Source organism: Aulonocara stuartgranti (assembly GCF_965226115.1).
Source record: "Aulonocara stuartgranti genome assembly, chromosome: 23".
NCBI classification, from domain to species: domain Eukaryota; kingdom Metazoa; phylum Chordata; class Actinopteri; order Cichliformes; family Cichlidae; genus Aulonocara; species Aulonocara stuartgranti.
The window spans coordinates 21800142-21814427 of record NC_138958.1 but is presented as its reverse complement, the minus strand read 5'-3'; the positions used below and the strand labels follow the sequence as shown (position 1 = coordinate 21814427).

Below are 14286 nucleotides of genomic sequence, written 5' to 3'. Positions count from 1 at the left end.
TGTTTCACCTCTAATCATTATAAATATAATCTATTACATTTGAACTGATCAGTAATTGAACCAAAATACAGCAACAAGAAGCAGCTGAAAGAGGCCCAGCCCTGTGCAGATGTCTCCTGCGGTGGACGCCAGAGCGCCACGTGAGCCCCCCTCAGCACAGGAATCTGCCAGGCCAGCAATCAATCCTTTTTCATTATTTAGAGTTTCAACACACACACGCACACACAAACACACACAGAGCAGCAGGGAGCTGAGCCAACACATCAGTCATGTGACATCAGGTTGGAGGTCTTCCTCACAGCATAACACACTGTGAGTGTGTGTGAGGGAAAAACACAGCCTCACCTGTCACCTCAAGTTCAGCACGCTAACACAAACAGAGCGCGACACCGAGAGAGGACCAGGACGGTGACAAACATGTTAGCACCAGATGAAAATCCAGCCACAGCAGCTCTGAAACTACAGCTACTAACAGCGTGACATAAGAAGACGTTTGGACGGCGCTTTGCTTTCTGTCGATCAATGAATTTAATCTTATCACGGCTTCTCTGAGAGGGGTATCATCATCACCAGTGTGCTGTCTTACTGTTAAAAAGCCTTGTAAAAGCCTCGGGTGATGTTTCATAAGGAAAAAAGAAAAGCCTGCGTCGGTAAAGCTACTTTCTGATCAACAATCTGTTTTCATATGTTGCAGGTCGGACATTAGCCGGTCTTTAACCTGCTTGCTCCTAATTACAGGAGTCTTTTCTTTTTACTTTAAACATTGCGGCTTTGACTCAGAGAGGGTCATCTGTTAATCGAAACTCTGGAGGAGACATATGCCGACATATGTCAGCAAAGATAATGACTCGAGTGTGAGGTTAAAAGGGCTTAGGTACAGAATAAAGAGAGCACTTGTATGAGCGTGTGGGTGAATGAGGCTTATTGTAAGCAAGTACTATAAGTGTTTAATCTGAGTAGAAGATGACTGTAAAAGTACCAGTCCATTCAAACTCAACACAGGCACAGGCTCTTGAAACACACAGACGATTTCCAGCAGTGAGAATGTGTCTGAGGCAGAATATTTCCTGCTATTTTACATGAAAATAAAAGATTGTTACCAAACGGTACAGAAAAGACGACAATTTCAGTGCATCAGTCCAAACATCCACCTGGCTAACAGTGAACCACTGAGGTTACATTTTAGCCACAACCTAAAGAAGCACAGCTTTGAATCAAGCCTCATAATTCTTCAGTTCTAACCTCTGCCTGTTAAGTAAAGGAACAGACGTGACCATAAACATAAGAGTAAACAGGCCCTCGGTGGATTTCAGAAGTTACTTACTGTACTTGTGTGAGGATTCTTACAAATGCCAGAGACAAAGAAAACGAGGTGACAACAGCCCTCAAAGTGCACCACAGACATCATTTACAGAATCAGAGGAGGATGGGCGACAGAATGAAGCCTTTCACATCAGATTTAACCTTCACGGCTGAGTTTTTATCAGCTTGTCCTTCCACTCTGATCACACACAAGTAGATTAAAAGTTTCAGTGTTTACTCATCACACTTGCTCCTGCAGCTTCCTGACCTGAACCCTAACACACATCACTTCCTATGCATTGTCCACACAACAATCCAGCAGAGAGCAGGCCAGGAAAAGACAAAATCCTGCTGTGTTTACGATCGAGACCAGGCACACGCGTTCCCCCTGGAATCACAGCTGTACCCGCACCGCACCTTCATCACCGATCACGGCTGCGAATCGATATCGATATTTGATTTAGTCCAGAGGAAGAGGAGCTTACAGGAGCAGATCCGCCTGCAGACCAGTTTCCTCAGCATGCCGGCAGACAGACAGGCAGACAGACAGACAGTCAGGTGGTCCTCCGCTCCTCTGTGCTCCTCACATCTTTTCCTCCAGCTGTGGAGGGAAAAGAAGGGAGGGAGAAGCCGAGCCTCCCCCCTCTCTCCTGTCAGGGAGCATGTGCTCCCAAACGCTCTTCCTCTGCGTCTTCGTCCTCTAATTCAAACACGCTCGCAGTGAGGACAGAGGATGGAGGAAGAGGAAGAGAGGGGATACAGAGGAGTGATAGAGGTGGGAGGGGAGGAGGGGAGGAGCAGACCAATGGGAGGAGGAGAGGAGGAGATGGGAGGGGTCGCTTAGGGGACAAACCCCTGCGGTTTCTGAAGCGGAGGCGGTGCTGGTGGGCGGCGCTAGAGATGAGGGACAGCTACGGAGCCGTGATGACTCAGGAAAGAGGGAGGAGGGTGGGAGGGTCGGTCTCTATAGGAAGCCGGTCCCCTGTCGGCGTTAACGTCAGGCGTGGAACCTCCACCAAGGTTCCTCCGTCAGCCCACAGCAGCAGCAGCAGCTTTATCTCAGCAAGGTCACTGCAGCTCCACACGTGTGAGAAACTTCACTGTTAGCGCTGAGGTGGAGCAGGAGGAGGCTGAGTGATGTCACAGAGCCTGTGTGTAAAATAACAGTTTCTAGCGTATGTCATCTGATCTGGACGAGACCCAACGCTGTTTTTAGGTTATACAGATTTATTGATATTATAATTGACTTATTATTATATTTGTGTTCTGACAGGAGCTGAGTACCGTAACTGTAGTACAGCATAGCTTTACTTTTTAAATCCCACACTATACCCACTATACACGAAATCTTGTGACATAAAGTGAAATATGAGGATCAGATTAATCTGAGAAAGCGTGACTGAAGGCCTGAAGGAGGAGCAAATAAACTTATGTGCGATTAGAACTCGGCCATCAGTGTGAAATCAATTTTGATGAAGTCGCATTAAAGGTGGACCTAAAATTAACTGCGCATAGAAATAATGATAAACCATCAGGTTTCTATTACGAAGTAATAATAAAAAGAGAAATTCTTCACATGTTGTTGTTGAGAGGCCCGTTTTGTTTCACTTCACATATCTGTGTGATATCATATTCCTCTTTTAGGTTGTGTTGCGCTATTTTGTTCAGGCATTTGGCAAGAAGGGAAAATCCTCCTCACATTCCTGCTCAGATGTGACTGACAGAGCTGATCCTGTCCACTCATGACAGCTCTCGTGATTCCACAGCTCTCTGTTGTGACCGTTTGTCACAGAGAGCTGCTGAGGAGGGCAGGAAGTCAGACAGAGGAACGGCATAGAGCATCTGGTCTTTTTTCAAAATAAAAGACACTATGAAAAATACGTTTGCTTCTGAAGTTCTCTCAGTGCGATCTGAAGCTGCGAGAAGCACCCAGTTAACCCAGCACCATCACAGTGATGTAAGAGTTGGTTTTTCTTTAAGTAACCAACCAACACTGCTGGTCTGCATGGATGATGCTTTGAGCCCTGACTGCACAAACTGTAACGCCATCAAAGCATCACAATCATTCATAATCATGTCTGAGGAGAGCCTGACCTGCTGTGGTCTTCATCTCTGAGCTAACGTATCATACATAGACCAATACTGACCGACCTGACTGTTAAATGCACCCTCTGAATGCAAGCAGAGCACCTCCACCTTTAACCCCTCAGGAGAAAACACACAGACACTCCCCCTGCTGTCACCGTCAGCTTCATTTATATTCATCAGCATAACCTTGAAGGTCAGACAGCAGAAACTGCTCAGTCTGGTTTAAACAGTTTTCCGATCAAAGGAGATACTCGTGCACATTATATGTCAGAAAGCTGCTCTGCTTCCACAAGATGGCACAGTTACCACACTTAATGCTGACAGTTAGAGCCATAACACATTTCCTTTCACATCCTCGTTCTTCTAGTACACGGGCAGGGAAACAGGAAGACAGCGCGGACATGCAGAAGGTCAAGAATAAAAATAACAAAATATCAGTTCTTCAAATACTTAAAACAGTTTAAAGAATCATTTCCTACATTTCTTACTCTATCTTCTTCTTGCACTGTTGTCGTGTTTTTGCTTCATTTTTGAAATATCTAACAATCTCAGCGGCCTATAAATAAATGAACTGCCTCAACAAGTCTTCATTCATATAAATAATAATGGATTGGATTTCTATAGCACTTTTCAAGGCACCCAAAGCGCTTTACAATACCACTATTCATTCACTCTCGCATCCACACACTGGTGGAGGCAAGCTACAGTTGTAGCCACAGCTGCCCTGGGGCAGACTGACAGAAGCGAGGCTGCCATATCGCGCCATCGGCCCCTCTGGCCAACACCAGTAGGCAAGTAAGGTAAAGTGTCTTGCCCAAGGACACAACGACCAGGACAGCGAGCCCAGGGATCGAACTGGCGACCTTCCGGTTACAGATGCGATTCCCAACCCCCTGAGCCACGGTCGCCCAGTAAATCTGTCCCTTCACGCTTTTTCACAGTGATGCAAAACAATAAGCCCTCAGTATCACTACATGCACATCCTGAATGTATGCTTAAGAAACACCATCTTGAGTTTAAACAGAGTAAACAGAAACGCTCAGAGGATGGACACAGGATGAAAAAAAGCACCAACACATAGTTCTTTACACACAGAGCAGCTCTGAGATGTGTCTAGAGTATCAGTCGGACTGATGACTCCCAAGGGTTTAATGCAAACTGCTCCACTGAGAGCAGGAGGACAGTTTAGATGGATGAACACTGGTGTGTTTTCTCAGTAAAGAGATCTCTGTTAGCGTCCCAGGACCTGGCGTCCACATATGTGGACATCACATTTTGGGTTGTCTAGACCAAAATACTAAATTGTGCTCTACAAGGGTGTGATATCCACTTACGAGGACATTATACTGCCACTGTTTGAAATTTAATGTGAATGTCCTCATATGTGAATCTCATTTTTCTCAGAAACAAAAATCAGGTAAAAAAAAATAAAAAAAATCACGTAATTCTTTGTTTTTACATTCATCAGGTTCCAATCAGCCCAAATAGCAAAGAGAAATTAAAAATGCATGCCATGGAAGAGTTCAGGTCTTACATATACATATGAAATATGTGTAGCTGTATTTGTATTTTTAAGCTTAGAACAGAGGCGGAGCTGCTTTCTTAGAACCAACAACATTTCTGAAGTGAAAGCTAAGACTACAACTTAGAGCCACGTTTTTCATTTCCAACAGTGAGTCAGCCCCCATAGACTCCCATGTTAAACTGTTAAATTTCAGCCTTCATAACAATCGCAAAGGAGGTGAATTTATTCTAATTCACCTGTTCAGGTGTATCAAGGCTTAAAGTGTGTATTATTAGGGCGAGTGACATCTTTAACTGACAGAGTCAGCTGACAGTCCCTGAGCTGGATCTCTGGAGCATGTTGTTGCTTTCTGGAGCATTTTATATACAAAAAATTTAAAATATTTTACAATTTCACTGGTGTCAGTGGGCTAAATGATCCATCGTTTAGACCATTTGGGAGCCAAATCTCACATTTTAATGGCTTTACTTTGCTAAAAACAAAACAAAACCCCTCAAATCTCCATTTTTTTCTTGGGTTTTGTACTAACAGTTTCATATAAAGAGAGTTTTGGGAGATTACATGAAAAAAAGTAAATAGTGTTTGACATGTTAAATATGTGAAGTTCGCTGTTACTTTTACAGCTTTACCACAGAGATATAAACAACTGCTCCCACCTGACAGATCCACACTTACGACTAATAATCATAATCGAACAAATCTAACAAAGCGACTGTGACTAACTATGCACCTCCTCGCCACGCCAGGTCACAAGTTTCCCTCCTGGCAGCGTCTCACAGTCTTCGGGGAGCTTGGACACTGATGGGGTCTGACAGCTGATCGCCCTGATGCAAATGCACAAAATGACCGGGGAGGAGGTGAAGCGTTTACGAAGGGAGGTGTTACATCACAGACCTGGGAAGAAACCTGAGACTGGGGAGCGTGGGAGAACAGACTCACAGCGGGTTATCCCTTCCTGCACGGATCAAATCAGCCTTTTTAACCCCCCGCCCCGCCTTTGGAGGCTTCAGCATAAAAAAAAAACCCAACAATTACATGATCAGGCAACCACAGGCTTAAGGTAACACTTCAACACCTCCCTGCCTTTCACCTGCAACAACAGTGGGAGGAGCATTCCCACAGAAATCTCAGGCTTCGGTCACGTTTTCTCATCAGATTACAGCCAAGAACACACTGTGGAGTTACAGCGTGTCAGAAAACATGTCTCACCTTGAAAACACAAAGAAAAGCAGCAGATCTGTACATCTGAGAGGTCGAAGAGGTTAAGGTTGAATATTTTTGCTTCATATTGCAGCTCAGACTGCTGCTGGTCTGTGGATGAAGCTGAGGAACCACAAAGAGGCCTCTGCCATCTTCATTTTAATTCTCTCAAACTGAGACAAGAAGTGCTGGGAAAAGTTTGTGAACAATTTTTAATATTTTTGCATAAATACAAACTAAAACATCATCAAATATTTAAACTAGTCCTGAAAGGCCCCCTGCATGCTGTCAGCCATCAGCAGTGTCTGCTTCATGCTGCGCTTCTTAAGCAAAGCTCAGTTTTTCCAGCTCACAGTTTGATCTGCAAACAGATTAATTCATGTTTACTGAAGCAGAAAGTTAGAACTGCCTGTTTCTTTACCTCCGTTTTCTCCTGTTTCTTGGGATTAAACTGCTTTGAGTTACTGTCCCCATCCTTTTTACATATCACGCTTCACTGTTTAGACCCCTGTTTTAGCAGGAACTCAGTCACATTTTCAGGCGGGTGTGCAACAAACAGATTCTAACTAAACAAACTGAATTCAAATGTTATACTTGGAAACCTCTTTATTATGAAAGGTCTGAACATGCGCAGCTATGTAGATGTTTGTGTGTCGGGTTTTGAGGGTCAGCCAGTCTTGATTCCTGTTGGGAGTGAACATTTCCTGTCTGGTGTCCTTGTGTCTTTGTGGAGAGGACGGTTCCTGTTGTGTCGTTGGACAAACCCTCAGAGCTCCAGTCAGATAATTTTAAAGTCTGGAAAAACTGCATCCCTGCACCTCTGAATGTTTGTGGTGTCAGAGGTCAAGGCCCAAACCTTTAAAATAACAACCGATCTTAACCGATCAGGTCAGTACTACAGCACCCAGCAGCGAGTTAGAGGCTGTGAGCCCTCGGTCTTTGTTCTTTTATTATTCTGTTTTCCAAACAGCCGGGGGAGTCTCTGCGCTGCACCGTGTCCTTTCTGTCTCTGCACGGCCTTCATTATTCACGAGCTTTCCAACTGTGCAACCCAAGTCCTGCTGGCAGCCTGTACCTGGCCTCGTCTGTCAGCACCTCCCACCTGCGGGACCTCCTGCGTCACGCAGCGAGGTCAGAGATAACACATGAAACCAAAAAAAATCCCAGAGCAGGAAAATGAAAGCGTTCGTCCCGACCGCAGATATGACGATCTGACGTGCAGAAGGTTATTTATGCGCACTGTGTGAGCTGCGGGGCTTCGGTAAAACTATGTAATGAGATCACATGCTCAGGATCAATGTTAACATCCCTTCACTGTGTTATGGCTGCTTTAAGAATACAGCCATAAATCAATTATTCATTCATAAGGGTTTAAATGGACTTGCCTCGAGCTCTGTCTCTGATTTATAACAGCTCTAATGTACAGGAGAGCAAAGTGATCAGAGAAGCAATGAGATCTGGTTGATGTCAGTTTTTAAACCACTAACACTTTACCTCCTATTTATCTGCTTTTATGACTTCTTTAAGCCTCCTTTAAGAAACAGAACTTGTTTCAAATCAGGTTCAAGCCTGACTTAACAGGTAATCTTCCTTTGAGAAACGCGAGTACTTCAACAACAAGCAGAACAGAGGCAGAAAGCAGCAGTTTTCCTCAAATTAAAGCAGTCATTTCTCCCAGGATACTGGGAACGAGTGAAATGCTTCAGCAGGAGCAGAGCAGCAGGATTACACACATCAGCGCGCTTCAGCTACTTGTGGCATTCGGATCCTAATTATGATGTAATTATGAAGGATTACAGAAAAAGTCGTTTCGTTAATCAACTCTCACATGAAGACAAACATGCAGCTCAGATCAGATGTCCTCCCTGAACTCTGCAGACGGTTACAGCAGGCCTGTAGGTTTCACAGAAAAATGCTCCGACTTGTTATTTACCTGCAAACGGCAGTCTGCTTGCAGAGGCGACACCGTCCCCTGTGGATCTGCAGGAGGACAAATGCTAGCGTCCTGTCAGCCACTCCGAGCTAACGCACTGCTGCCTGCCTCCTCCCTTCCCCTCCAACCCAGTCTTGTGACTGTAGGGACGACAGCTGACACTGCTCTTACAAAATAAGAGCCCTGGGCTCTGAGAGTAAAGGCACTTCTTCTTTGTGACTGACTCCCACTTTGTTTTATTATTCCTTTCTTTTCCAGCCTGTCACTCTGGTCCACTTCTCTGCTCTCTGTGACTCCCGTCCCTGTTTTCCAGGTCAGTATGAAGTTTCCTGCTCCTCTGCTGTGCGGCTGAAACACACTGATGAACACAAAAACCTTCCTAATTAGTTTTTTTTAAGTGACACCTTTCCCTGAAATAGATATTAATAGGCTGGCCGCTCTGTAATCTTCACCAGTCTTCATCAACAATCAGGCCGCGTGTCTGAGGAAAGTGAAATAAGTCCTCCGTATCAGTTCAGCTGACAGACAGGGCCCAGCACTACACACAGGAGTGAGTCTTTATCAATGTCAGGACTCGTTTAGTCATTAGCTGTTCAGTCAGCTTTTAAATGTGACATCATCACTTCTGAAGAGCAGCCAATGTCATCAGTCCAGCTTGTCTGCTTGCCAGCAGGATTACTCAGTAATCAGAACAGATCTGCGGGGGAATTTGATCAGAGCTCAGTGCGGTTTAAAGTGATCAATCTTTGAAGTGCAGCTCAGAGTCCAGTAGTTTTTGGAAGGATCCATTACAACACTGCCCTGTGAGACATCAGCAAACTGAAAATTTTCCATAAGAGCTTTGCAAAAACAAATCACACTGAAATAAGAAAAACCGTCTGCTTTTGTCTTGAAGTTCTCAGGAAGATATTACAATCTAATCCAGATCCAGAGATCCTTCTGGATCCAGGGGTCAGTGTGGTACTAGATTTCATTTACTCGTGCATAATGCCCATTTATGTTCATTGGATGGTCAGAAAATAACAGAAAAATACACAGATTTCTGTCAGGTAATGTAACACGGACTCATTACAGGTGCTGTGTAGTTAGCAGTCATGCTTACGTCACCTTATAAATTAATCAGGATAAACTGTTTACTAAAACCAGAGAGACAAAGTGATTCTTAATGAGTCAGATTTAGTGAAGATGTAGAAAAGTCAGAGTTTCATCTCTTGTGTTTCTGTTCCTGTTACCTGAAACAAACCTGGTTATTTCACTTCAGTTTATTATATTTATACACTTAGATAAATGAATGTGCTGTGTGATGAAGTTTCTTTTTCTTAAAGATTAAATCTGAGCAGACTTAAGGTTTATAAATATGACGTGTGTCAGCTGCTGTTTTTTCTCTGTATGTAATCATCTGTAAACACTGGGTTTTGTGGGCCTCTACATGAATAACAAATACGCGTTTCCTTCTGTTACAGTAACGCTGAAACATCTTGGGACATGTTTGACCTCAAATATGGCAGATATATTCATTAACAACAAAACCTGGGATGAATGATCATCAGGCTTTCCTAAAGGAAGGTGGTTGTGCCTTTTCTTTTCAAGGCTGAGCACCTCCTGAGATGAAAGCTGACCCATGTGACCAGAGATGGAGCGAGGTAACGAGTTCATGAGACCATCAAACCAGTTTAATGTGACTCGCTCCGGTCTGCTAACCATAACCTCTGTGCACAGATCACACAGAGACAAACAAAACACACCTGCTCAGAAACAATATTCATCCTCTTTAATGACTGCTCAGCAGTTTTCCCTGTCCTGCCACACAGCCATAGCACTAAACATAAGTAGCTGCTTTTCACTGTGTAAACTGTCCCGTCTGTGTTCTGCAGGGTCACTTTTCCTGCAGCAAAGTGACTGAAATCTGCTCATTTCAGTCCACAGGAACAAAGAAGGCACTCGGGTTTCCTTCTCACTGAAAGACAGCACGCACAGCTTTACACCATGGAGAGGGCTTCCCAGCAGAAACACTGAGACTCACTGATGAGTACAACGTGTACTTTCTCTCACTTTTAGATTTACAGCCTCCATCTGAATCCCACAGGACCAACAGAGACAAAGAGAGGAATAAATCCAATTAGCAAATTAAATCTTTTTAATGGGCCACAGAATTGATATGTGGGTTTTTAATTTTTGTATGAACTTATTTTTATGAGCAAAATATTATCAGAAAGTGAAAATTACAAAATTCAAACATGCTTCCATGCCAGGACATCCCCGGATATAATTGCACGTTTGCTGTAAAACATGTGTAAGGAACTTTGTGTGCTACCTTAAAAAGCGAACACCTTCTTCAGTGGGAAAGTCTTTCCCCTCAGTTCCTCCTTATGAAGCAGAAACTTCTTATAACTGAGCAGAAACTATTGAAAAGAGCATTAATGGTGTCACACATTACTGGGCCTGTGTGTGTTTCAGACATCTGAGCCACATCTCTGATTTCTTAAAGCTCCTCAGGCCTTTATGACGCAGTCAACATTATAGAAATGAGACAGATGGTCTCATCTGCAGTACAAAGAAATCACAGTTATCTTAGTTATTAACTGTAATCTTGATTATTTAGCATCATTACTTATTAACTTACCAAACACCAAGTGTTTGTTATGTGAAAGTGAAAAGAGAAACCAATAAATAAACAAACAGAAGAAATGGGTATGCACACAGGACCATCTGTTATTGAGTCAGGCGTCTGGCTAGCGAGTGTTTCAGAAAAAGCCCACTTTGAAAGGGCGACCACTGTTCGCTATTGGCCGTCAGAGTCCAGATGGACAGATGAGTGGAGAGCCGACCAGCCAATCAAAACTTTGGTCAGGCATCACCAAAAAGGACCCGGAGAGAGATCGGAGACGAAGGCAGCTCTACCAGTTAATAATCCTTCACAGGTTAACTTACATAAACATCTTACTTCCTCTAAGCAGATCTTGTTCACCAAAATCTTTCCATCTATTCATCACCAAACCAGTCCAAACACGTCTTCATGATTTGTTCCTTTCAAGAAATTCATAAATGTTGGTCTTTTTTTTCTTTTTTCTGATCAAAGGACACTCAAAGTGTATCAGTATCATTTTACTTGAAGACAGAGAACTGCAGCTGTTTTCTACTGATATGTCTAACAAGGTTTCCTGTTTTCTGCACTGAAACACAAGACAAACTCAGAGCTTTGTAGGGAAAAAGAACAGACAAAAGAGAAACTGTTTTATCTCCAGTTTTATCTCCATTTTCATGCTTTCATAATCACTGAAAGCCAAGATTATGATTAAGATTAACCTCTGATTAATGGTCCAACCCTAGATTCGGATGTTCTTTATCTCTGGATGTGAAAACATAAACTGTGTGGATAATATCCTGCTCGCTCACAGCAGAAACCATCAGGCTTCAGTTTTCCTCAGTTTTGCAACTTTGTAACTTGATATGAACTCTTTGTTAACTCTGTATTATACTTTTTAAAAAACATCGCCCAGGAAGCTAAATCTGTGAAAACATCTCGATAACATCTCAATCATCCAGGTAAGGAAGTCCCCAAAACACGAGAGGAATGAGAAGCACCAGCTGAGTATAGTGTGAGAGGACAAAGTGACAGCCCTGTTTGTAGTTTTCTCCCTGACTGATTGATTTTGTGCATAAACACAGATGAAACCACAACACAGAGATTATCTTTGACTTATAAAAATGAATTCCCCATCCCAGCAGCGCTGGAAAACACTGGAAATATTTCCTGGTACCCAAAAACAGCATTCAGGACTTTCCATGGACACACTCAGTACATATAAACCATAAACTGGGTGCAAGTCAGCTGGTGATCAACAGGAGTAACTCGGATGCTTCTGGATTTATTTATGAGGCTATCATGGAGTTCAGTAAGTGTGCACATACAGGGCTCTAGAGTGCGACTTAATTTGATCACATATGCAACTTCATTTCGCAATGGTGCGACAAAAAAGAATCCTCTCCAAGTCTGAAAGTCTCTGCGTGGTCAACAACAGACACACATTATGCCCATATCGTTGTCTAAACCAATGAGAGATAGTCAGGGGCGGGACCTCTCTGATTGGCCTGATTGGTCCCACACACGTGTATGTTTGAAAGTGCAGGCAGATAGAGAGAGGTGAGTAGCTTTAATAAAGCGATATCGATTCATTAAATCCTGAATCTACTTTTAAATATAAACGTATTTTGCCAGAAACGCCAGAATCTTAAAAGTCACAAAACTATTTGAAAAACAACCAAACAGCTAAAACAGCAAATGAGAGCAGGTAAACACCGACGCATCAGAATCAGTGAGATGTCGGCTTTTTTCTTCTTTTTTTTTTTAAAAAGACCTCTGACAAGAAAGTCTCATGTCTGCTGTTTAATAGCACAGAAACATAAACTTTTTTAAATAAAGCCAAATTGCAAACCGCTTAGCTGTGTCTCTAATAGAACCTCTGTAACTTTGCTCTGCTTCACTTCAGCAGCATCTTTATATGTTCACTCATGGTTTTCTTCAGTTTTTGTTCTACTGCAGAATATTTTTAAGCTTATCTGCTATAAAAAGCCAGGCCAGGAAAATATTCTTCATGAGTTTTATCCTCAGTTACTTTGACACAAAGGCATGTGGTGTGATGCTTACACCTCTGATAAAGTCTCACAAGTGTCAGTACTGATAAATGATCAGAATTATAGTATTTCTGACTGTCTGAGTCAAAATTGAATGGAATTGAATCGGGACTTTATTAATCGGAATCGAATGGATTATAGTGAAACCAGTGATGATACCCAGCCCTAGTGAGAAGCCTAGGCCTGACATAAGTGGATGTAGCTGTGGGTAATGAGAAAAGATGAAAAGACCTATTGATAAATTTTTTGTTAAGTTAAGGCCTGACCCATCAACCTCTGAAGGCTGAAAAAGCACAGTGTATCCAGAAAACACATTATATGAAGCGATAAATGCACTGCCTATGTGTCCCCTCTCCCCACTGCCTTTCAGCAGCAGGCAGCAGCAAACAGGTCGTCAGAGGAGGCCGAGATGATGATTAAGTTTAACATTGTCTACAATATTGTACTTTAAGCACAAGCACTTTTTGAGTAACTTCTCTTTCTTGTAGAAATGTGCTCCAAATAAAGACAAGATCAATATTGTCTGTATGGACAGCAATTAAAAAAATAAAATAAAAAGTGAACATGTAAAGCAGTGGGGTTCAAATGCGGTTGAAAAATTTGGGTGCACCTAACTTTTGTGCTGGTGCTCCTAAAAGAAAAAGTAAGTCTAGAGCCCTGACATGGACAGACAAATTTGGTGCAGTTTGGGAGGGTCACATGTCGCGTGTCTTGAGGCTGCTTTCAACAATCGACAATAGAAAATATTAAATAAACAAATTAACGCTGCCATGACAACAGAAGCATCATCATAAAACTGCCCCTGGCACCATAAACCAAACTGAGCTCATCAAACGCTGCAGGACTTACCCGACAAAGGTGACAGGACCATGTTCCCCGACCTCTGGACTTCATCGAACTTACTGAAGATGACGTTCAGCCTGCACACAGAGACGGAGCAGACAGTCAGAAGCAGCTGGTGTTATGATGTCAGGAAAGCACCAAGTTAAAAAAAAAAGAGGCCTTGCTGGCTTCAAGCGTGCAGAGTGTCCTCTGAAAAACAGAAAACTGGCTCATTTCAGGCTCCTGGGAGAGTGTTTAAATAGGCCAAAGTAACAGCACAGAGTCTACAGCCTCCAAAAATACACAGACGACGGCAGATATTATTAGAACAAACACCAAGAACCACAATGTCACTGTCACATCTGCTGACTTGATGGAGGAGGAAGCACCCATCACTCAAAGGACAAGCTTTATTGGTAACAGTCAGTTACTGTTTGTGTGATTAAAATGAAAACTATTTCCTGATTATTCAATTAATAACTTAATTATCTGCCATTTAATCAGACACTGATCATCAGATTAAAGCTGAAGTTAAAAGTCAGTTAATTAATAAGACCATCACTGCCAATCTAAGCAGTGAAAAACCCAAACATCTAACCACAGGAGCCTGAGATGAAGCATTCCCTCCTCTGAGTTTTCACTAATTCACTTTGCTTGTTGAGGTTTTTCATTAACAGCTGTAACTTCCAGCAGACAGCCACTCTTCCTCTATAGCTCTATCTCATTACTGACATAAAACACATGTAAGTGAAACTCTGGCGTAACAGGACACTCTGCTGAT

General features: G+C 42.8%; 1 protein-coding gene across 17 annotated transcripts in view; it reads right to left on the bottom strand.

Annotated features, from left to right (window-relative positions):
- The window catches only part of LOC309701440 (CLIP-associating protein 1-A-like), a 53076-nt gene that overhangs the window by 28903 nt on the left and 9887 nt on the right, over window positions 1-14286 (bottom strand). For 15 of the 17 annotated variants that reach the window (XM_082525630.1, XM_082525645.1, XM_082525639.1 and 12 more), the window contains exon 8: window positions 13533-13603. In XM_082525630.1, coding sequence (XP_082381756.1) covers window positions 13533-13603 — 71 coding nt within the window. Of the gene's footprint in view, window positions 1-1787; window positions 2088-8048; window positions 8165-13532; window positions 13604-14286 lie in introns of those variants that run through there. The other 2 variants (XM_082525637.1, XM_082525636.1) reach the window with 2 other exon arrangements.